General features: G+C 45.6%; 1 protein-coding gene across 3 annotated transcripts in view; it reads left to right on the forward strand.

The window, feature by feature from the left end:
• Positions 1 to 24,309, forward strand: part of IGF1R (insulin like growth factor 1 receptor) — a 242,201-nt gene that overhangs the window by 190,793 nt on the left and 27,099 nt on the right. For 2 of the 3 annotated variants that reach the window (XM_081964805.1, XM_081964807.1), the window contains exons 9-16: positions 4,523 to 4,690; positions 5,880 to 6,078; positions 8,189 to 8,475; positions 10,676 to 10,812; positions 15,372 to 15,531; positions 16,452 to 16,557; positions 18,888 to 18,958; positions 21,955 to 22,184. In XM_081964805.1, the coding sequence (XP_081820931.1) occupies positions 4,523 to 4,690; positions 5,880 to 6,078; positions 8,189 to 8,475; positions 10,676 to 10,812; positions 15,372 to 15,531; positions 16,452 to 16,557; positions 18,888 to 18,958; positions 21,955 to 22,184 (1,358 nt within the window). The remainder of the gene's footprint in view (positions 1 to 4,522; positions 4,691 to 5,879; positions 6,079 to 8,188; positions 8,476 to 10,675; positions 10,813 to 15,371; positions 15,532 to 16,451; positions 16,558 to 18,887; positions 18,959 to 21,954; positions 22,185 to 24,309) is intronic. The other variant, XM_081964806.1, reaches the window with a different exon arrangement.

The following is a 24,309-nucleotide window of genomic DNA, read 5'->3' on the forward strand; positions in this document are numbered from 1 at the left end:
GGAACCTTTACATTTACTTTTATCCATCTGAATGCTGAATGCTATCAAAACTAGAGTGATTCCAGAATCTGGGGGCACTGGAGGGCCAAACAGGAAACCCCAAAGACTTTGCACCTTTTGGGGGGGGGGTCCTTCTCTCGTGAATCCTCCTGATTGATGAGGATTCAGTGGCAGTTTGCAGTCTCCATCAGAGGCTGCATAGATAGACCTCCACTTACAACCGTTCTTTAGTGACTATTCAAAGTTACAACAGGGCACTGGAAAAAGTGACGAAGGAACATTTTTTCACACTTAATGACCGTTTTGGCATCCCTGTGGTCACATGATCAAAATTCAGACACTTGGCAACCAACTCATATTTATGACAATTGTGGTGTCCCAGGGTCACGTGATCCCTTTTTGCAACATCCCGGCAAGCAAAGTCAACGGGGAAGCCAGATTCATTTTACAACCGTGTTACTAACTTAACAACGGCAGTGATTCAGTTAACAACTGGCAGGAAAGGTCGTAAAATGGGGCAAAATTCACTTAACAAACGTCCCGCTAGTGAACGGTTACGGGGAAGAAGGTATGCCTAGCCTGTAAGTGCCACAGTGGCACAGTGGTGAGAGTGCAGTACTGCAGGTTACTTCTGCTGACTGCCGGCTGCCTGCCATTTGGCAGTTTGAATCTCACCAGGCTCAAGGTTGACTCAGCCTTCCGTCCTTCCGAGGACGGTAAAATGAGGACCCAGATTGTTGGGGGCAAGAGGCTGACTCTGTAAACTGCTTAGAGAGGCTGTAAAGCACTGGGAAGGGGTATATAAGTCTAAGTGCTATTGCTTGAGAAGGAAGGAAAGAAGGAAAGGAAGGAAGGAAGATGAGAAGGAAGGAATGGAAATGCGAAGGAAGGAAGGAAGCCATAGTGGTGCAGTGGTTAGAATGCAGTATTACAGGCTGACTCTGTCAACTGCCAGCAGCTCGATCCTGATGGGCTCAAGGTTGACTCAGCCTCCCATCCTTCCGAGGTGGGTAAAATGAGGACCCAGATTGTTGGGGGCAAGAGGCTGACTCTGTAAACCCCTTAGAGAGGGCTGTAAAGCAGTGTGAAGTGGTATATAAGTCTTAAGTGCTATTGCTATTGGAAATAAGCATTAATGCGGACACGATCATTGTCTTCCAATATTTGAAGGTCTTTCACAGGGAAGAAGGGGCTGACCTATTCTCCCAAACATCTGAAGGCAGGTCAAGAAGTAGTTGATGTAAGCTTGTCAAAGAGAGACCCAACCTGGAACTAAGGAGAAACTCCCTGACAGGAGAACCATTAATCAGTGGAACAGCTTGCCACATGGAGTTGTGAATACTCCCTCACCGGAGGCTTTCAAAGATAGAGTGGACCACCATTTGTCCAGGGTGCGAAGTAGAAGTCCTCCAAGGCCCCTTCCAGCCCAATGAGTCTATGACCTGGGCCTCTTGGTGTCATCCATGCTGAGCGTTTGGTGCAGAAGGGGGGAAATGAGAGGGCATTCTCGCCATCATATGGAATTGATTTTCAGTGGCAAAGGGTTTTAATGGATGAACAGTTGTTCTTGGCGTTCGTCCTTTTTCAGTTTGCTTATTTGGGATCTCTGTTTCTTGTTAGCTTATCACCCCCCCCCCCAAAAAAAAACACCCCACCCTTCCAAAGTTGATGGCTATTGGTAGTCTACTTCTGCCTGCCAGAATTTAATTGCCTCCAAAGTTGGACACTGCGGAGAGGTGATAATTGTCCGATTAATCAACCCAGGAAAATATCCAATAGCATTTCATCATCTTGAATGAAGTTCTTCCTGAGGGCGGGAATAATATTTATTTATTTGCTTAAGGTCATTCGCATGCCACCTAATTGGCAAACTCCTAGGCGGCTTAGAATATAATATCTGCCTTGGTGACAGAATTATAGATGTTTATCCATCCGAACTGAGCCACGAAAAGGCCAGGGATATGTAAAAATTAGGCTTGTATTGAGTGTTTTTGGAAAAACATCTGTGTGCATTTATGCTAAAACGTTGAGTCTTACTGCAATATGTTGGGGTTAGGTATAGGGTTGGCCAGAATAGAAATAAAGAACAGGTTTTGCAATATCAAAAAGCAAAAAGTTCACGGAGTTTGTATTTTCTGATCATAATTAAACTAGCGAAAGGCAGACGTTTATTTTTCCTGGGTATCTCTCGTTGCTGTTCCACTTAGCTGACAATGATTTGAGTGTTGTCACAAATTTAGGTTTTGAGTCTGCTACCGTATTTTCCCGAAAATAAGACCTGGCCTTATTTTTTATTTTATTTTTTTGCCACCCAAAAAGGCGCCAGGTGTTACTTTGAGGGGGATGTCTTCCATTGACTCACTTTGCAGCGGTGGCGCCAACAGCCCCGCCCAGCAGGAGCCCGCTGCTGGCCCACTTCCTCTGCGGCCGCTGGCGTCAATCCGGAGCCCGTTTCTCGGCTGCAGAGGCCTTTCCTGAAGGCCTCTGACTGTGAAACAAGGCCTGGGGTGACACGCACAAGCGGCTGTTAGCAGCTGCAGAAGAAGTGGGCGAGCAAGAGAGGCAGGTGTCAGGGTGCGCGAGGCCTGGCTACAACTGTCCAAAGGTAAGTAGGGCAGCTCCACACACACCCATCAAATCAAATCAAATTTTATTTGATTAGCCGCACCCTCTCCAGAAGGACTCGGGGCGGCGTACAATTAAAAACACATAAAATATACAAATATAAACAGCTTGATTTTTGTACCCATGTGCTTCACCCCACCCTGTGCACCTCGTAGCGAGGAGGGTCTTAACCTGTGGTGGGATTATTTATTTATTTATTTATTTGATTTCTAGACCGCCCCCTCTCCCCGAAGGGACTCGGGGCGGTGTACAGGTACCAAATTAAAAACCATACAGATAACAATAAATATAATTAAAACCGGATTAAACTTTAAACCCCTGTACAAATTTATAAAAATTAAAAAACTTAGCTTTAAGAACAACCCGTAAAATTTAAAAAATACAGACTGAGGTGGGAGAGCTGAAGTTAGGCCAGGCCGGCTAGATTAAACAGGTGGGTTTTGAGCTTCTTACGGAAGGAGCGGAGGTCCGTGGTTGTTCTAATATCAGGGGGAAGGTCATTCCAGAGAGTCGGGCCCATCACAGAGAAGGCCCTTCCCCTGGGCGTCGCCCGCTGGCACAGCCTAGTGGACGGCACCCGGAGGAGTCCCTCTCTGTGTGAGCGGATCGGCCGAAGGGATGTATGGGGCAGGATACGATCCCGCAAGTAACTCGGTCCTGTGCCATGGAGCGCTTTGAAGATGATAATCAGCACCACTTCGGGAGAACTGGTTGTTAACTTTCTGAGCAGTTTGGTGAACTGGTTGTTGGAAGAAATCATTAAGATAGAGAACTGGTTGTTAAATTATTTGAATCCCACCATTGGTTTTAACTAGGGCTTATTTTGGGATAGGGCTTATTTTCGGTGAAACGTGGTATTTTATCCCTTTGGATATTGGATCATTTGGCAAGCTAATTGGTGTAGCCCTGATGCCGCCATGGGCTGTGGCTTTGAAATGTTCACCTCTGCACAAAATCTTGAGCATTTGATTTGCTGGGAAATCCCTGTACCGATAGTCCTCAATTTAACAACAGTTCGTTTAACAAACATTCAGTTACAGCCGCACTGAAAAAATGTGACTTATGGCCGTTTTTCAAAGTTACACAAACTTTCCAGCATCACTATGATCGTGTGATCACAATGTGGATACTTATCCAGATTCACATAACAATTGCAGCAATTGGCTTAACAACTGTGGCTAAAAAACAAACAAAACCAGATTGTAAAAATCAGGCACAACTCACTGAGCCTCCGCTCTGCTTAGCCACAGGAATCCCAGTCCTAATTGTAGTTGTAAATTGAGGGCTACCCTGTTTCCCTGAAAATAAGACCTCCCTGGATAATAAGCCCAATCGGGCTTTTGAGCGCATGCGCTAAAATAAGCCCTCCTCCCAAAATACTGTAACGCAGCAGCAGCCATGAGGTGGCCACACTCCTGCACCTCAAAAATAATAGGTCCTCCCCGAAAATAAGACCTCCCCGGATAATAAGCCCAATCGGGCTTTTAGCGCATGCACTAAAATAAGCCCTCCCTGAAAATAAGCCCTCCCTGAAAATGTTGCAACACAGCAGAAGCCATGAGGTTACCACCTCCTGCACCTCAAAAATAAGAAGACCTCCCCGAAAATAAGGCCAAGGGCCTGAAGTGCAGTTATTTACATTTGATTTCTAATTTCCAGTTGACCTCACACGGTCCAGAGAGGGACAGCCAAATGGCCAGATGTGGCCTGGGGACCATAAAATGCCCATTTCTTTGTTTCTGGGATGTATTTGAGGATGTCACCCGAATGGAATGGAAGAGTGGGGTGTGCACTGGAAATAGAATGTTTTTTTTTGTTTTTTTGATGGACTTGAGTTCATGATAGGTTCTTGGGTGAAACACACTAAAAAGTCCCTGGTTGTCTTATGTTCTTCTAGTGCCGTCCGTCCCTCTGGATGTCATCTCTGCCTCCAACTCCTCCTCACAGCTGATTGTGAAATGGAACCCTCCTACCTACCCCAATGGCAACCTGTCCTACTATATTGTAAGGTGGCAGCAGCAGCCTCAGGATAGTTACCTGTACAGGCACAACTACTGCTCCAAAGGTAAGACCGACACAGAAGCATACCTGCAGGCTTTGAGGTAGCTTTTCCTCTCCTTAACCAGTTTCCTAAATTCATGGTAGATTACCTCTTCCGGTCTGGAATCCTCGGGATATCTTGGAAGTCAACTCATCTGCAGGGCACTAAGTGAGATAAATATGTTATGGGGTCTCTACCACCTTTAAAGTTCAACAACAATGCATCAAAGCTTAATTTATGCATGCAGTCCCTATGTTTGGCTTCCCCAAAAAGCACGAAGCAGAGTACAGGTCCCGGCAAAACCCCTTTTATTCAATGAATGTGAATTCCTCTCATTCACATTCAGCAAGGCCTGTCAAACAGTCCTTCAAAGGAATATTTATGACTACAGACCTTATCTCTCTTGGAAAGCTGCCATGTAAATGTTTTCCAAACGAGGTGCTGTGCAAGGAAAGACTGGGCACAGAGTCTCGGAGATTCACTGACAGATCCTGAAATGAATCTAACGACCGACCGAGCTGAGGTGGCGCAGCGGTTAGAGTGCAGTACTGCAGGCTACTTCTGCTGACCGCTGGCTGCCTGCAATTTGGCAGTTCGAATCTCACCAGGCTCAAGGTTGACTCAGCTTCCCATCCTTCCGAGGTCGTTAAAATGAGGACCCAGATTGTTGGGGCAAGAGGCTGACTCTGTAAACCTCTTAGAGGGGGCTGTAAAGAACTGTGAAGCGGTATATAAGTCTAAAGTGTTATTGCTAAGAAGGTAGATCCTGGTTGAGTGGTAGGCATGTCAGCTAAGCAATAAAAACAGGTGACTGAACTGTGGTGGTGCAGTGGTTAGAATGCACAATTGCAGGCTAATTCTGCCGACTGCCAGGAGTTCGATCCTCACCAGGCTCAAGGTTGTCTCAGCCTTCCATCCTTCCGAGGTGGATAAAATGAGGACCCAAATTATTGGGGGCAATATGCTGACTCTGTAAACCGCTTCGAGAGGGTGATAACGCACTGTGAAGCAGTATATAAGTTTAAGTGCTATTGCTGTTCCTGCCTCTTTGTGCAAAGCCCGTCCCTCACATGGCCATCGCCACTGACGGAAAGGAACGGCTGGGGTCAGAAGGCCTTCAGCGGGGACGTCACAGCTGCCAGGTTAGTCCACCGACCTCTTTTGATTTTACCTTTTCTCCTCCTCCTCTTCCTCCTCTCTTTTGCCTTCCAAGATAAAGTCCCAATTCGGAGATACGCTGATGGGACCATAGATACTGAAGAAGCCACGGAACCGACCAAGTCGGAGGGGTCTGGTGGGGACACTTGCTGCGCCTGCCCAAAGACTGAAGCAGAGAAGCAGGCCGATAAGGAGGAAGCTGAGTACCGGAAGGTCTTTGAGAATTTCCTCCACAACGCCATCTTTTTGCCCAGGTGAGGGGGAGGGGGGAGCCTTCCAGAAGCGAATGGGATCCGGGGGGGGGGGGTGTCTACATTTATTTCTCGGAATGAAGTCCTTTGGTTTGATTGGTCATAATTCTTACATTCCACGAGGAGAATAAAAGAGGCGAGAAGGATTTGGCAAAGACATCGGCAGCTATGAGTGGGGCGAGGAGCCTTTGAAGAGGAGTTTGAGCATCAGGTGTTGCTTGAGCGGGGCTGATGGCCTGCTGAATTTAACCCTTTCTGTGACATGTGAGCACAGCTTCCTTCCTCCCCTTTTTTCCTTCCTTCCTCTCTCCCTTTCTCCTTCACTCCTCCCTCCTTCTTTTCCTCTGTCCCTTCTATCTTATTTCCTCCCTCATTCCCTTCCTTCCTCTCCTCTCTCCCTTTCTCCTTCTCCCTCCTTCTTTTCCTTCATTCCTTCTACCTTCCTCCCTCCCTCATTCCCTTCCTTCCTCTCCTCCCTTCCTATCTCCCTCTCTCCCTTCCTTTCTCTTTCTCTCCCCCCTCCTTCTCTTCCTCCATCCCTTCTACCTTCCTTCCCCCCCTCCTTCCCTTCCTTCCTCTTCTCCCTCCTTCCCTCCCTCTCTGCCTTTCGTTTCACCTAGTTTTGTTCCTTTCTGATTCCCTACCCACTGTATCTATTCCTTAATCCGCCCCATCCTCTTTTCTTCTTCTTTTTCTAAATATCTGTTTAGTGTGTATATGTGTGATGTCTGTTGGGCATGAGGGAGGGAGGGAGGGAGAGGGAGAGAGAGAGAATTGTTAGTACACCTGGAGCTCCCTTAACTTTACAAGCGGGGTACCGTACAGGAAATCCATTTTAACTAATAGCTACCAATCCACTTCATATGGATTTTGTTTTGGTCCTGTCCCTGCTTGGGAGGGGGGAGAGGCTTTGGCTTCTGGTGGGGTAGGTAGGCATACATATTCAAGTGGCAATTCTGTACCCCCATTTCCTCTGTCAGAGGAGGTCTCCTCCTCCACCCAGCACCTTCTGGGGGGCCATTTGGACTGTTTCTGAGCTGAGCCCCCTTGAAAGATCTCTTCATCTCAAAGGGTCTCCCCGTTGAACAACCTTTTGTGTCCCCCCTTCCCCCCATACTTCTCTATGCGTTGACAGGTGCCAGAATGACTCAGAATTGGCTAGCTTTAGGGAGATTTGGAGAAGCAACTTTCCCAATAAAACTGTTAATATTTGAGCAGAGGCTCCTGAGCGGGAGAGCATCGCATAAACCTCTTTCTATGCTGAGCCGGATTAGCACCGCTGACCGAGACGCTCGGGGTCACTGCTGGTTCATGTGAAATCCGTATTTTTGGGAGTATAAGACACACCCTTTTCCCTCAAAAAAGAGGTTGAAAATCTAGGTGTGACTTATACATTGAATACAGCATTTTTGGTGTCCCGAAACCTGGGCCCCTTTGCAAAAATGGCCGTGCATAGCCTTTAGGAGGCTTCCAGAGTGCTCCTGGGGGCTGGGGAGGGCAGAAATGAGCAAAAAACAGGCCACTTTTTGCTCAATTTCCCCCTCCCCAGCCCCCAGGAGCACTCTATAAGCCTCCTAAAGGCTATGCATGCCCTTTTTTGACAAAAAATTGGGCCCCTTTTCACAAAAAAGGGCCATTTTTGGAAGGTCGGCAGAGTGCACCGGAACTGGATGGGTGGAAGCTGCCAGCATGGCAGTGGGAGATTGGACCATGTGAGGGACTTGTGGGTGTGGGGCAAAGATCTTGAACTTTCAACTAGCTAGGGAAAACCAGGAAGCTTTCAGATTCGGGTTGTCCCAGATGTGCCAACATGGCTCTCTTCATAAATTGGAACTTTGAGGAATCCTTTGCCTCGGACAAATTTTTTTGTAATTTTGGATGCTATTTGGAACCCTGACAGGTGGGAGTGTGATAATTACAAATTTTAAAGTGATTTAGGGTTATTTTCACTCAGGCTGCATGCAGGGAAGGGGTATATTTTTGCTTTTTAAATCCTTTAATAAAACCTCGGGTGCTATTTCCTCTGAAAATATTGTGGCCTTGGAGTGCAGATTTGAGTGTCCGAGAGATTCAAGCCTGGTGGGTTTTTTTTTCTTTTCTTTTTTTGGTCCAGACCTGATCGGAAGAGGAGGGATTTGTTCCGCGTCGCAAACGCAACATTTGCCGGTAAGAACAAGACCGGGATCGCTCCAGAGCATCCAAGCAACGGGACCGAGGTGGAGGAGGGTGAGATGGAGTTTCCCTTCTACGAAGCGAAGGTGGAGGGAAAGGAACGGACCCTCATCTCCCAGCTCCTGCCTTTCACCCTTTATCGGATTGACATCCATAGTTGCAACCACGAAGCGGCACGTCTGGGCTGCAGCGCTTCGAATTTTGTCTTCGCCCGGACGATGCCTGCAGGTACCAATCTCTCATCTTTGATTTAGTGCAGGGGTGTCCAAACTTGGGAACTTTAAGACTTGTGGACTTCAACTCGCAGAATTCCCCAGCCAGCTGGCTGGGGAATTCTGGGAGTTGAAGTCCACAAGTCTTAAAGTTCCCAAGTTTGGACACCCCTGATTTAGTGTAAATGTTACTCAGGGGGGGTTGCTCCAGGCATTACTGCCGGCTCGGTGTGCACAATTTTTTGCATGGGCCAGTTTGTTTTGCTCACTCGCATGCCAGACGTGCACTCTGCATGCATGCGCATTTGCACAAAAATAGGTCTGCGCATGCGCAAAGCATTAAAAAAAGAAAAAAAAACATTTGTGCAATTGCAATTGTTCTGCGCATGCGCAGAACTGAAAATCAAGATGGCGGCCCCGTAGGAGATCCAGTTCAGGGGCGTGGCGGGCCTTGGTCGCAGCCGGTTCCAGCGACCCAGGCCACCAAACCACTACCGGTTCTGCCGATCCAGCCCGAACCGGTAGGAACCCACCTCTGGTGTTACTGAAGAAAGCATCAGGGTCCAATCCGGTGCGCAAAACTCCCTCTTAGTTTGATCCTAGGAGTAGAGTCGGTGAAGAAAGAGCGCTGCAATGTCATTTGACTCAGGTTTTCTGTTGATTGACATCCTGTGTTGGATGGAACCAGGATAAATTCAACATGGAATTTCATAACATTTAATACTATTGGTGAGATCCTTCCGCGGGAATTTAATCCCTTTCCTCTTCTGTCACTTTAAACATTTCACTTTTGTCAGTAAATTTCGAAAGGATTGTAGCATGCAACCAAAATACAATTGCAGGTTTATAGGCAGGATTAGGAGAATGAGGGATTCAGTAAACAGCTGAAGAGCTGAATGCTTAGAGCTACTGCGTGGTTCCTTCAAACTGCTTGATGTAATGGCATAAGGTAGTGATAATGGTTATCATATTGATGTATTCTCATTGTTTATTTTATTGTTTATTTTATTGTTCTCTTACTTTACTTCAGTTTATGCGCTTTTCATGTCTTCCTTTTTATTGCTGTAAGCTGCCTAAAAGTTCCTGTTTTTTTTAAAAAAAAAACCTTCCCTTTTTGGCTAAATATGTAACTTCCAGGTTAAATTGGTTCCAAGGTATGCCACCTTAGATCTCAGCTCTGATTTAGAGTTCAATCAAAGAGCCACTTTGATGCCACTAATGGTTAAGGTACCAGCCAAAAAGCGGGAAACTCTTGAGTTCAAATCCTGCTTTAGCCATGAAAACCAGCTGGGTAACTTTGGGCCTATCACCAGGAGACCATGAGTTCTAGTCCCACCTTAGGCAGGAAAGCCGGCTGGGTGACTTTAGGTCAATTGCCAGGAGATAGTGAATTCTAGTCCTGCCTTAGTGTGATGACCCAGGGTGTGGCATGAAAGCAACACAGCTAGGGAACAGGTCTAACTCCTCTTTATTGCTCCAACTTTGCCCCCAAACGTCCCCATGTTTACTACAAGTACTGGAGCAAAGCTGTTTCATGCACCTTCAGCAGCCTCTTTCTGTGAGTAGTCCAATGAATAAAGTTAGCCAAACAGTAGTCAGAGCAGGTAAACCGGCCAAGCCCCACCAGACAGAGCACAGTAATCTCCAGGTATTGGCAAAGTGCACACGAGGCTCCACAGATTCAACGCTTGTTCCTGACAAATGCCCCTCCCATCGGCACCTCCTTAAATCTCAGTCCCCAGGTGTGCCTTGTGAAGGGGAGCGGGGCACTCTCCTCCCTCGTAGCCAGCTCAGACTGCGTTGTTCTCGCCTTCTCTCTTCTCTCCGTGCTCTAGGATCAGGAGTGGGTGGTCCTTGCTCTTTGCCTGAGCTCTGTCTCTCCTGCTCCTCCACCAGTTTCCTCCAAGGCCAATGGAGCCGCCTTCTCGGTCTCTGTCGGCTTTTGTTTCAGTTGATCTTCCCCCGCAGATTCAGGCTCCGATGGGGGCGTGACATTTAGGCAGGAAAGCTGACGGGGTGACTCTGGGCCTATCACCACCAGGAGATTGTGGGTTCTCGTCCCGCCTTAGTAATGAAAGCCAGCTGGGTGACCTTGGGCCAGTCACTCTTTCTCCGCCCAACCCACCTCACAGGGTTGTTGTTGTTGTGGGGCCAATAGGGACAGGGAAGGTGGGATGCAAATAAATGAAATCCTCTCTTGTGCTCACTTTCCACAGAAGGGGCTGATAACATTCCAGGAAGTGTAACGTGGGAAGGGAAGGAGGAAAACACCATATCTCTGAAGTGGCCCGAACCGCTTAACCCCAATGGGTTGGTTTTGATGTATGAAATCAAATATGGACAAAATGGAGAGGTAAGGAGACTGATGACTTTGCTGGGTATTATAGGCAGCCCTTGACTTAACAATCCTTCACTCAGCGACTGTCCAAAGTTACAACATCACTGAAAAAAGGGACGTAGAACCAGTATTCCCACTTGCAACCATTGCAACACCCGCTTGGTCATGTGATCAGAGTTTATAAGCTTGGCAACTGGCATGTCCTTACGCCAGTGGTAGTGTGCTGTGGCCATGCGATCGCCATCCATGACCTTCCAAGCTGGCTTCCAACACGCAAAACCTAATGAGGGAAGCCAAATTCGTTTAACAACCATGCGGCTCACTTAACCGAGCGAGTCACTTAGCGACCACAGCGAAAGAGGTCATAAAATCGTGCGCGGCTCCCTGAACAGCTGCTTTCCTTAACGACGGAAATTCTACTTCTAATTGGGTTTGTAAGTCAAAAAAATCCCTGTATTTATATGTATGTATGTATGTATGTATGTATGTATGTATGTATGTGTGTATATGTGTATATGTGTATATGTATATTTATTTGTGTTACAACCCCTGGTATGCCTTTATTTATTTATCAGCACAAATACAACACAAATTATATATATATATATATATATATATATATATATATATATATATATATATATATATATATATATATATATATATATATATATATATATATATATATATATATATATATATATCAGTACAAATAAAACACACACACACACACACATATATATATCCAAACCAGGAATTAAAAGTCCACAGGTTCATACTTCCTGAATGCTTATATAACACCCAGGCACGAAAACCTGATGGAGAATATTGGCCCCAAGCGATGGAATATCAGATGTCAGGATAAGATCTTAACCCAGAGGTGTATCTTGCAACCAGGGTGAAGAACGCAGTAGGGCAGGGTAGCTCACGTTTCAAGAAAAGAGGCTGGAAAGATTTAGCTATAAGGTTGATTATCGGCTGGTTGTGACCATATTCCTGGTGATTATCGCGCTATGCTAGGTTTTTAAAAGTAAGATGTTCTTCCATTTAACTGTGTTACTCTTAGTGATGCGGTGGCTCAGTAGCTAAGACGCTGAGCTTGATGATCGAAAGGTTGGCAGTTCGAATCCCTAGTCCCACCTGGAAGTCCCAGCTTCTGCCAACCTAGCAGTTTGAAAGCACGTAAAAAATGCTGTTGTAAATCAAGGACATTACAATGGAACGTGGTGGCTCAGTGGCTAAGACGCTAAACTTGTCAATCAGAAAGCTCGGCAGTTCAGCAGTTCGAATCCCTAGCGCCGCGTAACGGAGTGAGCTCCCGTTTCTTGTCCCAGCTTCTGCCAACCTAGCAGTTCAAAAGCACGTAAAAAATGCAAGTAGAAAAATAGGAACCACCTTTGGTAGGAAGGTAACAACGTTCCATGCGCCTTCAGCGTTGAGTCATGCCAGCCACATGACCACGGAGACGTCTTCGAACAGTGCTGGTTCTTCGGCTTTGAAACAGGGATGAGCACCGCCCCCTAGAGTTGGGAACGACTAGCATGCATGTGCGAGGGGAACCTTTACCTTTAGTGCTTTGAGTCCCCATGATGATTAAGGCAATATGTCTCAACATGTGTAAACTCCAGGACTTCAAATCTCAGAATTTCACAGCCAATATCATCGCCGTCAGTGAGAATTTTGGGAGTTGAAGTCTATACACCTGGAAGTTTTAAAAGTTTGTGACATACTGGACCAAGGCCAAATGTTTGGTGGTGGAGAGGGGGGGGGGGCTTTATTTGCTATTTGAGGTCTTTGTTAAGGCATCACCCTATATACCAATCAGGCCACTAGGATTTATTCAGTCTTTGATTTAATGCAATTTTGGAACCCAACAACTGTTAAAGGAGAATATTTGTTGCTCAGGGTTTGAATTGTGGGTCCTTGGTGCTCTCTGAGCTTGGTTGTTCTCTTGCAGACATTTCATTACCCAACTAGGTAACATCATCAGTGCTAGCCTGGAGCGAGGTGTGCTCTCAGTTTATATTCTAGTGGTCTGCCTTCTCAGTGTTGATGGAAGGGGTCTTGGAGTTTCTTTAGTTCGGCTGTTTGCTGTTGGCTTGTTTGGCAGTTCCTTCATTGGGGTATTGTTGACTGCTTGATTGTTGGTCTGATGTTAATCTTGGTGTTAAATCTATGCTCATTTGCAATCTCCACAACCATCCCCCCCCAACACTCAGAGGACAAGCCAGGGGTGAAATCCAGCAGGTTCTGGAGAAATTTTAGCTGAAATTTTGAGTAGTTCAGAGAACCAGCAAATACCACCTCTGTCTGGCCCCAGAGTGGGGTGGGAATGGTGATTTTGAAATATCCTGGTAGTAAAAAAAATTGAATTTCATTACTGGGGCAAGCCACTAGAATATAAATAGAAAGCAATTCCCCTTCCTTACTAGCACTGGTGATGTTACCTAATTGGATAATGAAACGTCTACAAAAATACCAACCAAGGACCCCTCAATCCAAAAATTGTTATGTAGGTTAAAAAAAGATGTTGAGACTCTGGAAAAAGTGCAGAAAAGAGCAGGATGATTAGAAGAGGAGTGGAGGTTCAAACATACGATGAACGGTTGCAGGAACTGGGCATGGCTAGTCTAGGGACGAGAAGGACTAGGGGAGACAGGATAGCATCTTCCAATATTTGAGGGGCTGTCATAGAAAGGAGGGGGTCAAGCTATTCTCCAAGGCACCTGAAGGCCAGACAAGGAACAATGGATGGAAACTGATCAATGAGAGATTCAACCTGGAAATAAGGAGGAATTTTCTGACAGTGAGAACAATCAATCAATGGAACAGAAGTTGCCTTCGGAAGTTGTGGGAGCTTCATCACTGGAGGCTTTCAAGGAGAGACGTGGACTGCCCTCTGTCAGTTATGGTGTAGAGTCTACTGGGTGGGGGTTGGACTAGATTACCTTCAAGGTCCCTTCCAACTCTGTTAATCTGTATTTGCGTGTACAGTTTAACTGCAGCTTCCCGTGTATTTATTATGACTTGTTTTTGATACTAAAAACCTACATGAAACACCCAGATTCAAAGTTCCAACAGTGGGGTTCCTGCTCAGAGTCAAGTGACCAAACCTCAGGCACTCAAGCAACTGGGCCAGGGATGATGGGCTTTGTAATTCTGCCATGCAGAGAGACGTGAGTTAGGGAGCGAATCCGTTTTTGATTTGGTAAGACTGTTTCCTGAGATTTTTGGTGAAGTCACTGCATGGAACTGGGCCATTTTGGGGGAAACGAAGGAAGCAGAAAAACAGGTTACTCTTTTTTTTCACCGTCAAAAGTAAATCTTAAGAAGAGCATTTGTACAATGTTCTCTTTTGTACTTTGGACATCTGTTTAAATCAAACCACGCAGCCTGCTGAAGGATTGGGTGTACCTTTTAGCACGTTGTTTTTTTAAAAAAAAATATTGTGAGCGAACATACACACATTGCCTTGCAAAATGTTGTACAAGATTGCTCAGATTTTGTGCAGTTGGGAGGAAAAACAACACAGGAAGACTCCTCCACTTACAACAGTTCATTTAGTGACCGTTTGAACTTACAACAGCACTGGGGAAAAAAGTGACTTAAGACCATTTTTCACACATATGACCGTTTTTCACGCCTGTGAATGTTGCATCATCCCCATGCCGGGTGATTTACATTTGGATGCTTGACAACTGATTCACATTTATGACGGTTGCAGTGTCCCGGGGTCATGTGATCCGCTTTTGCGACCTCCTGACAAGCAAAGTCAATGGGGAAACCAGATTCACTTAACAACCGTGTTACTAATTTAAGAACTGCAGTGATTCACTTAACAAATGCGACAAGAAAAGTTGTGTTGTTGTTAGTTGCAAAGTCATGTCCGACCCATCGCAACCCCATGGACCACGTTCCTCCAGGCCTTCCTGTCCTCTACCATCCCCTGGAGTCCATTTAAGTTCACGCCAACTGCTTCAGTGCATTCAGCACCCTCCTTCTCTGCCGTCCCCTTTTGCCCTCAAGTCTTTCCCAGCATTTGGCTCTTCTCCAGGGAGTCCTTCCTTCTCCTTAGGTGGCCAAAGTGTTTGAGTTTCCTCTTCAGGATCTGGCCTTCTAAAGAGCAGTCAGGGTGGATCTCCTCTAGGACTGACCGGTTGGATGGCCTTGCAGTCCAAGGGACTCAATGCAGGAGTCTTCTCCAGCACCAGAGTTCAAAGGCCTCCATGCTTTGGCTCTGAGAAAAGTTGTAAAACGGTGCAAAACTCACTTAACAAATTTCTCACTTAGCAACATAAATGTTGGGCTCAATTATGGTCATACGTTGAGGACTACCTATGCGTATTGTTTTTCCTCTTATGTAATGCTTCTTTTATTCATTTATCTGTTTGCATGGGGCCTCAGGGCTGTAATAAAGAAATTTGAAATTGAAACGCAGGAAGATGAAAGGAAAAAAGTAGTTGGAGAAGATTCCAGAGAAACTCAAAGTCCTGTATTATTGACTTGCCTTACAAAAGATAGATGAATAATAATAATTAAAAAATAACGTGTTCTCTACTTTCTCAACTTTTCAGGAGAAACGGGAATGCGTTTCCAGGCAAGAATATAAGAAACTTGCTGGAGCCAAACTGACTCATTTGAACCCGGGAAACTACACGGTTAGAGTGCAGGCCACTTCGCTCGCTGGGAACGGATCCTGGACAGAGCCCATCTCGTTCTACGTCCAACCTAAACGTAAGTATTTTTGGTTACCCTGTGTTGTAGCTCGCAAGCGGCCAGCAGAGCTGGCAGGTAATTCAGACAGTGAGGAGGTTGGAGAGAAAGATGGGCCAGTCCTGGAGTCTGGGGAAGGCTCTGAAGAGGGCTCTGTGTCGGAGGCAGGGAGGGGGCCAGGGCCGTATGCCAATTATCAGCTGCCTTCAGAGTCAGACATCAGTGAGGCAGAAGAACAACTGGAGCCTGTTCCCAGTGTGCGCATGTGCAGAGTTGCCAAACGAAGGGAACAGCTAAAGAACAGGGAAATGGCGATGAACGGCCCCTCCCAGAGGAAATAAAAAAGGAGCAAAAGGGGAGTGGAGTTTGAAGGAGACAATTATTTTGCTTCATTGGTTCATGACTCTCCGAGGCTCCTTGCCAAGTTTTGCAGAGATCGGCCGGGCAGCTCTTCAAGCCAGAGAAGGTCTGTGACTGTAAATCCTCCCTTGAAAGGCTTTGCTGGATGGGAATGAGCAGAATTCACAGCAAATGAATAAAAGGGTTTTTTTGTCGGGACAAGGAGTTTGCTTCGTGCACTGAAAAAAGTGTCTAACGGCCATTTCCATCCCCATGATCGCAGGATCTAAATGCAGACATTTGGCAACTGGTTCATACTTACGACCGTTGCTGTATCTCGAAGCCAGATTCGCTTCGCAGCCCCATTGCTGACGTAACAACTGCAGTGATTCGTTTCGCAGCTGGGGCAAGACATTGTCGTAAAAGGGAGCAAAACTCACTTAGCAACAGAAACGTTGGGATCAATCCTGATCATAACTCGAGGGTGACGTGTGTGTTAGGACTGCCTCTGAAGGGTAATCAGTTTGGCGGAAGCCCCTCAACGTCTACGAGCAATGTTGTGTTTGTGCGTGTTTTTAAAGTCTGAGTATTCTCCACTGCAGCAGCAGACTACGGAAATTTCTTGCACCTGATCATCGTGCTGCCGATTGCAGTTCTGCTGATCATTGGTGGACTTCTCATCATGCTCTACGTCTGCAACAAGAAGAGGTGAGAGTGGCAGAGGGGTGGGTGGATCGGGCCCTGTTGCAGTGCCAGGTTTATTACCATCCAAAAGAACCCAATTGGAGCTCCTTTTAACCTGACCTCAATTCGGTGCCTTCGATCTCAGGGAGAAGGGATTCTTACGAAACACTTTATGGTTATATAATCTCTCTCTCTCTCTCTCAACGTCTCTCCAAGCAAATCTCAGGGAATGGAATAAATAATTCTGAGAAACATTCCAGGCAATATTAAGTATTCCAGAAGTACCAGCAGCATCTTCCTATCCTTCCTCCCCCTCATTTTAAGCATCTTGCACACTTCTTTGCAATAGCACTTAGACTTATACACTGCTTCAAAATGCTTTATAGCCCTCTCTAAGTGGTTTACAGAGTCAGCCTCTTGCCCCCAACAATCTGGGTTCTCCTTTTTACCCAGCTCGGAAGGATGGAAGGCGGAGTCAACCTTGAGCCAGTTGGTCAGGATTGAACTGCTGGCAGTGGGGAGAGTTAGCCTACAATACTACATTCTAACCACTGTGCCACCACGGCTCGCTCCTTCCTTTTTTCCTCCCTCCCTCCCTCCCTCCTTCTCTCCCTTCCTTCCTCCCTTTGCAATAGCACTTAGACTTATATACCGCTTCACAGTGCTTTACAGCTCTCTCTAAGCGGTTTACAGAGTCAGCCTCTTGCCCCCAACAATCTGGGTCCTCATTTTACCCACCTCGGAAGGACGGAAGGCTGAGTCAACCTGGAGCCTGGTGAGATTTGAACTGCTGAACTGCAGCTAGCAGTCAGCTGTAGTAGCCTGCAGTGCTGCCCTCTAACCACTTCGCCACCTCGGCTCATCCAAGCTTTCTTTGTTTCGTTACTTGGCATAATTAAAACGAACAAAGGCGGGTCTCAGGGTACCTTGAATCAGGTCTAAGTGCAGTCAACTTGCTGTGGCTCTCTTACTTCAGCCTCTCTGCCGCCATCTTGCTTCAGCCTCTCTGTGGCCATCGTGCTTCAGCCTTGCTGCGGCCATCTTGCTTTGGCCTCACTGTGGCCATCTTGCTTGGCCAACTGTCCATGGCCAACTCACTGCAGGACAAGAATTCGCTCACACAGAGAGGGACTCCTCCGGGTGCCGTCCACTAGGCTGTGCCAGCGGGCGACGCCTAGGGGAAGGGCCTTCTCTGTGATGGGCCCGACCCTCTAGAATGACCTCCCCCCCCCGACATTAGAATGACTACGGACCTCCGCTCCTTCCGTCAGAAACTTAAAACCCACCTATTCCAGCTAGCTGGCTTGGCCTAATTCCATCTTTCCCACCTCAGTTTTATTTCTAAATTTTTAGGATTGGTTTTAGGGTCTCTTTTTAATGTTTTTAATTTTTATAAATTCGTACAGGGGTTGTTTAATTTGATTTTTAGCTATGTATATGATTGTTTGTATGTTTTTAAATTTATTCCTGTACACCGCCCCGAGTCCCTCCGGGGAGAGGGGGCGGTCTAGAAATTTAATAATTATTATTAATTATTATTATTATTATTATTATTATTATTATTATTATTATTATTATTATTATTATTATTACAATAATATCGAGGAAATGGTGAAATAGAATCATTCAAGAAAGGATGCCAAAAGAGGGACAGAGTGAAATGTGAACCACAAAAATTAAATTTAAAAAAAAATCATTTTAAACAATTACATTGAATTCTTGGATTGTCCTGGGGTGAGTTGTCCCGTGGCTAATTCGCTGTGGCAAGTTGTCCCCTCCTGATCTTACATCATCCTTCCTTCACCGAGATGGAATACAATTTTCTGAAAAGTTGTCACTTTCTCCCGAGAGTTTTTGTCATCTGACATCGGCACTGTCAGTTTTTCCTACTATGAGTTGAAGATTTCTTTCAAAGCTTATGGAGTGAGATAGGTGTACGGGGAATAGTTAGAGGTAGACTTCAACTTACGACTTACGATCGCTTAGCGACCGCTTGAAGTTATGACAGGCCCCCAAAAGGGTACTTACAACCCAGATTCAAACTTGTGATTGCAGAGGCCTGTGTGAAAAGCTACGTTTATGCCACTCCAGATATCAATTTTAGAAAATAAATATCAGCTGAAAATGCAAATTTAAGGGATTTACCATTGCAAAAGACTTAGGAAGTAACACATCGGATTCCTCGCACCTCCGTATAGCATGCTAAAAGTAGTTAGTGGGCTGTGTGGGTGTTTTTAACAGCAAGTCCCAGAACAGAACACCAGGTGAGAGGCCCCAAACAGTGTGAAGATTTTGTCCTTTTTTGGGGAGAGGTGGGTATCAACGTGAAGAAGTAACTGCTTATATTTTAACAGGAACAGCGACAGGCTTGGAAACGGAGTGCTTTACGCTTCTGTGAACCCCGAATATTTCAGCGCTTCGGATGGTGAGTTGGCTTTTGACGCTTTTCAGAAGCAAAGTCTTGGAAGTGGGTGAATGGAGTTTGGGAGAAGAGAAGGGAAGCGTTCCCTCCCCTTGTTGAACAGAGAGGCAGTTGCTCAAGATGACAAAATCATCTCCTCCTCCTCTCTGCACCCTGCACTCCTTTCTAGCACTGATGATGTTACCTAGTTGGGTCATGAAACATTGCAAGAAAACTACCAAGCTCAGAGAGCATCAAGAACCTCACAATCCTCCTCCTTCCCTTCTCCTCTTTTTCCTTCTTCTCCTCCCCCCTCCTCCCCCCTCCTCCTCCCCATCTTCCCTTCTCTTTTTCCTTCTTCTCCTCCCCCCTCCTCCCCCCTCCTCCTCCCCATCTTCCCTTCTCCTCTTTTTCTTTCTTCTCCTCCTCCTTCCTCCTCCCCATCTTCTCATCTCTTCTTTTCCTTCTCCTCCTCTCCCTCCTCCTCCCCATCTTCTCATCTCCTCTTCTTTTCTTTCTCCTCCTTTCCCTCCTCCTCCCCATCTTCCCTTTTTCTCTTTTTCCTTCTCCTTCTCCTCCCCCTCCTCCTCCCCATCTTCCCATCTCCTCTTCTTTTCCTTCTCCTCCTCTCCCTCCTCCTCCCCATCTTCCCTTCTTCTCTTTTTCCTTCTCCTCCTCTGCCTTCCTCCTCATCTTCCTCTTCCATTTCTTTTTCATCCTCCCCGCTCGCTTTAGAATGATCCAAGTCGCTGCTTCAAAGCTCGCTGCTTTGGGCTAACGAATGAAATAACTGTCATTCAGTTCTCAGGGTTTATAGTTACCTTAGTAATTTTAAGACAGACGGACTTCAACTCCCAGAATTCTTTAACCAGCATGCTGGTTAGGGAACTCTGGGAGTGGAAATCTACACATCATAAAGTTGCCAAGATGGAGAAACACTGAGAATGGAGGATAAAAAAGGATGCATAAAAAGTTCTCCTGTTTTTTAAAAAAATGACGATGATGATGATGATGATGATGATGATGGAGGAGGAAGAAGAGGACGAGGAGGAGGAGGAAGAGGAGGAGGAGGAGAAGAAGAAGAAGAAGAAGAAGAAGAAGAAGAAGAAGAAGAAGAAGAAGAAGAAGAAGAAGAAGAAGAAGAAGAAGAAGAAGAAGACAAAATAAGCTCCTTTCTCTGTCATGCATTTCAGAATGTGGCTTTTTGGTAGATTCTGTCACCCAGGCTGGGCATTTTCAGCTTACTACTTTCAATTTAATCTTGAGAGGGTCACTTCATCTTTAACATCTGAAAGAAGAAGGAGGAGAAGCAAAAAATGAACACTGCTGTTAAAATCTTGTTTTAGTTTTTATTCTCGTAGTCAAAAGGTTGGATGTTGTGGCTCATTTAAAAAGTCGTCTCAGGGTTCAGGAGAAAACAAATGGCTGAAACATGCTGATGAATGTAATTGGAGATATTTTTAGTTCGTTTGTTCCCAACGGATTTTTAACCACGTTGCATTATTTCACGTTCAAGAAGGACGGTTCAGGTACTAATTGGGAGTATTCTCGTCCTTTCTGAAGATGTTTTGAGGTGGTGCTGTGGGGCCAAATGTTAAATTGTCTGGTAGATGAGATCCTGAAAAATTTGGCCTCTTACGATTGCCCTCACCATCTGTGAATTTTCCTCTGGATCATCTGGAGCAAGGTTGAAATCCTCCCAGTTTGGCCTGGTTCGGTAGGGATGATTCTCTTTGGTTCTGCGAACCGATAGTAAAAAAAAAAAAAAGCTTCCGGGGATCACGCGGCTCAGCTGTGAGGTGCGCGATTGTCGGAAGCTTTTTTTAAAGCTTTTTAAAAAGCTTTTTAAAGGATTTTTTTTCCTTTAAAAGCAGGAAAAATGCTTTAAAAAGCTTTTTAAAAAGCTGAAACTGAAAAAAAAAAGTTCGCTGTGCCCACCCAGTCACATGACCGTCCCCCCCCTCCAAGCCACGCCCATAGAACCAGTTAGGGGTGGGGGGATTAGATTTCATCACTGATCTGGAGTTGTAAATTGTTATGCTATTTTCCTAGATTCACTGACTGTAGTTGGAAACTTAAGCCATAAAGTTATAAGCGATAGGTTCGGGTTAGGTGTAGGCTCGGCATGTTGTGTGAACACAGTTGCTGTGGGTTCCTTTGCTAAGCTGTGACTAAAGAAACGCAGTTCAGTGTAACATGTCAGGGCCTTCGATTTATATTCTTGGATTTCATCCATTCCTAACCTTACAGTTTAGGGGCAGGATTACAACAGGATGGAGCCACACAATGGTTTCAAAGCATGTTATGTTTGAACGTAAACATTGGGAGAGTGTAAATTTGAAGAACGTAAAACATTGGCCTTTTATAGTTATACTATTCCAGGAAAAGGAAACTCCCTTGTCACTGTCAGCTTGTACTGGGGCTTTCATACCAGAATACAATAACAGAGTTGGAAGGGACCTTAGAGATCTTCTAGTCCAACCCTCTGCTGGAGCAGGAGACATATTTTTGTATTGTGGCAACCAAAACTGGAGTGCGATCTTACCAATAAAGTATAAAATGATGCTATAGCTTTCCATGACCTTGATTCTATCTCTCTGTTTATGCAGCCTAGGACTGTGTTGGCTTTTTTGGCACACTGCTGGCTCGTACTTAAATGGTTGTCCACTAGGACACGTAGATTCCTCTCATAATTACTACTGTTGAGTCAGGTGTCATCTATTCTATACCTGTGCTTTTGGTTCCTACCTAAGCGTAAGATCCTATGATCCTATGTGGAATTGGCTAAATGGGAAAAACTTTGGATACTTAATCGGAAACTAACAATGGCCACGGGGTATAAAGAAAATCTGTATAAGATGTTCTACAGATGGCATCTTCCCCCAGCACGGCTCTCCAAAATATTTGCTGCCTGGGGAATTTGGGGAGTTGAAGTCCACAAGTCTTAAAGTGGCTAACTTTGGACACCCCTGCACCACGGTGATTTTCGCAAACTACTTTTGTGTTGTTGTTTTGTGCAGTGTACGTGCCAGATGAGTGGGAAGTGCCCAGAGAAAAGATTACGATGTGCCGGGAACTTGGGCAAGGTTCCTTCGGCATGGTCTACGAGGGAGTAGCCAAAGGGGTTGTGAAAGACGAGCCAGAAACCAGGGTGGCCATCAAGACCGTCAACGAATCGGCAAGCATGAGGGAGCGGATCGAGTTTCTGAACGAAGCTTCGGTGATGAAGGAGTTCAACTGCCACCACGTTGTAAGTGACTGAACTCTGCCAAGCTGTGTTGATGTCTGACTTCTTTCCCCCATCCCAGACTTGTTGATGTTGTTAGTTGCAAAGTTGTGTCCAACCCGTCGCAACTCCATGGACAACGTTCCTCCAGGCCTTCCTGTCCTCTACCATCCCCTGGAGTCCATTAAAGCTCACACCTACTGCTTCAGTGACTCCATCCAGCCACCTCCTTCTCTGCTGTCCTCTTCTTCTTCTTTTGCCCTCCATCGTTCCCAGCATTCCCGGCTCTTCTCCAGGGAGTCCTTCCTTCTCATTAGGTGGCCAAAGTACCTGAGTTTCCTCTTCAGGGTCTGGCCTTTTAAAGAGCAGCCAGGGTTGATCATCTCTAGGACTGACCGGTTGGATGGCCCTGCAGTCCAAGGGACTCAATGCAGGAGTCTTCTCCAGCACCAGAGTTCAAAGGCCTCCATTCTTTGACGCTCAGCCTTTCTTATGGTCCAACCTTCACAGCCGTCCATTGCAACTGGGAAAACCAGAGCTTTGACTATACGCACTTTTGTTGGCAGGGTCTCTGCTTTTTAGTAGGCTGTCTAGATTTGCTATAGCTTTCCTCACCAGGAGCAAGCAATCCCAGACTTACATGTACATGTAAGGTAGTCCCCCTTACCAGCCATCTTTTCAGTGAACGTTGGAAGTCACAGCAGCCCTGAACTTGTGGTACTTATAACCAGTCCTCAAAGTCCCAGCTATCTCAGCGCCCGTGAAGTCACGTGATTGTCATCTAGACTTTGGACTTTATGACTACCTCACTTAGCAACATACATTCCAATCCCGACTTACAACAGTTCCGTGACTATTCGAAGTTGGAAAATGTGACTTATGACCATAAGTCATAACATGACATTGAGAATATGTGACATGAGCATTTATCACACTTACGGCCATTGTAGCATTCCCATGATCAAAATTCAGATGTTTAGCAACTGACTCCTATTTACGTCCCGGAGTCTCAATTTGGGACAAGCAAAGTCAGTGGGGATGCCAGATCCACTTAGCGGTATTACTGACTTAACAACAGCAGTTAACAGTTAAGTGATTCACTTGACAACTGTGGTTTAAAAAGGTTGTAAAATGGGACAAAATTCACTTAGCAACTATCCTGCTTCTCAACAGCAATTTTGGGCTCAACTGCGGTCGTAAGCTGAGGACTACCTGTACCATTGTCCACCAAGGACTTTCTGAACTAGAATGCTGGAATATATAATTTAGCATAGAAAAATCAGAACAAGTTGCTTGCTTCTATTACGCTTTAATACATAAAAACACATGACCTTCCTCAGCCGGGTTTAAATTCCGTCCCTTCTTTTTCCCCCTTTTGGGTTTCCCAATGAAATCAATGCTCTTTGCATCTTATATTTAAAAGGCATTGTAACATGATCAAATCAAGGCTGAGTTAAAAATACACGAATAAATATTTATTGCTAGAAATGCTAAAGTTGGAACCTATCAGTAAGAGGAAAAAATTAATGTCTTGATGGAAAGGGGGGAGGGGGAAGAGTTTTGAAGTTGTGCTGTAGATACCTTCAATCCATATCATCAAGGTAAAATATTCCCTTCGCATATATGTGCTAGTCGTTCCCAACTCTAGGGGGCGGTGCTCCTCTCCATTTCAAAGCCGAAGAGTCAGCGCTGTCCAAAGACGTCTCCGTGGTCATGTGACCGGCATGACTCAACATGCCAAAGACGCACTGAACGCTGTTCCCTTCCCACCAAAGTTGGTTCCTATTTTTCTACTTGCATTTTTTGCGTGCTTTTGAACTGCTAGGTTGGCAGAAGCTGGGACAAGTAACGGGATTCGAACTGCCAAACTGCCCACTTTTCTGATTGACAAGCTTGGGCAACCTGGTCTACCCAAATATGGGACGGAGCATACTGCTTCCGCTTTCGCCTTTCAGTTCCAATCCAGGAGCCTTCGCAGGCAGTTGCGTTCGTGACAAACTATTTTTTCGTCGAATTTATGTTTTACCGACAAACAAATAAAGGGAGAGTAGTATAGATCTATTTCAAGCTATTTAGTTAGCCAGATCCTTACTGGGATTCGAACCCCAGGCTAGCTGATGAGAGCTAAATAGCTTGAAATAGATCTATA

Source organism: Natrix helvetica (assembly GCF_964273705.1).
Source record: "Natrix helvetica genome assembly, chromosome: 12".
NCBI lineage: Eukaryota > Metazoa > Chordata > Lepidosauria > Squamata > Natricidae > Natrix > Natrix helvetica.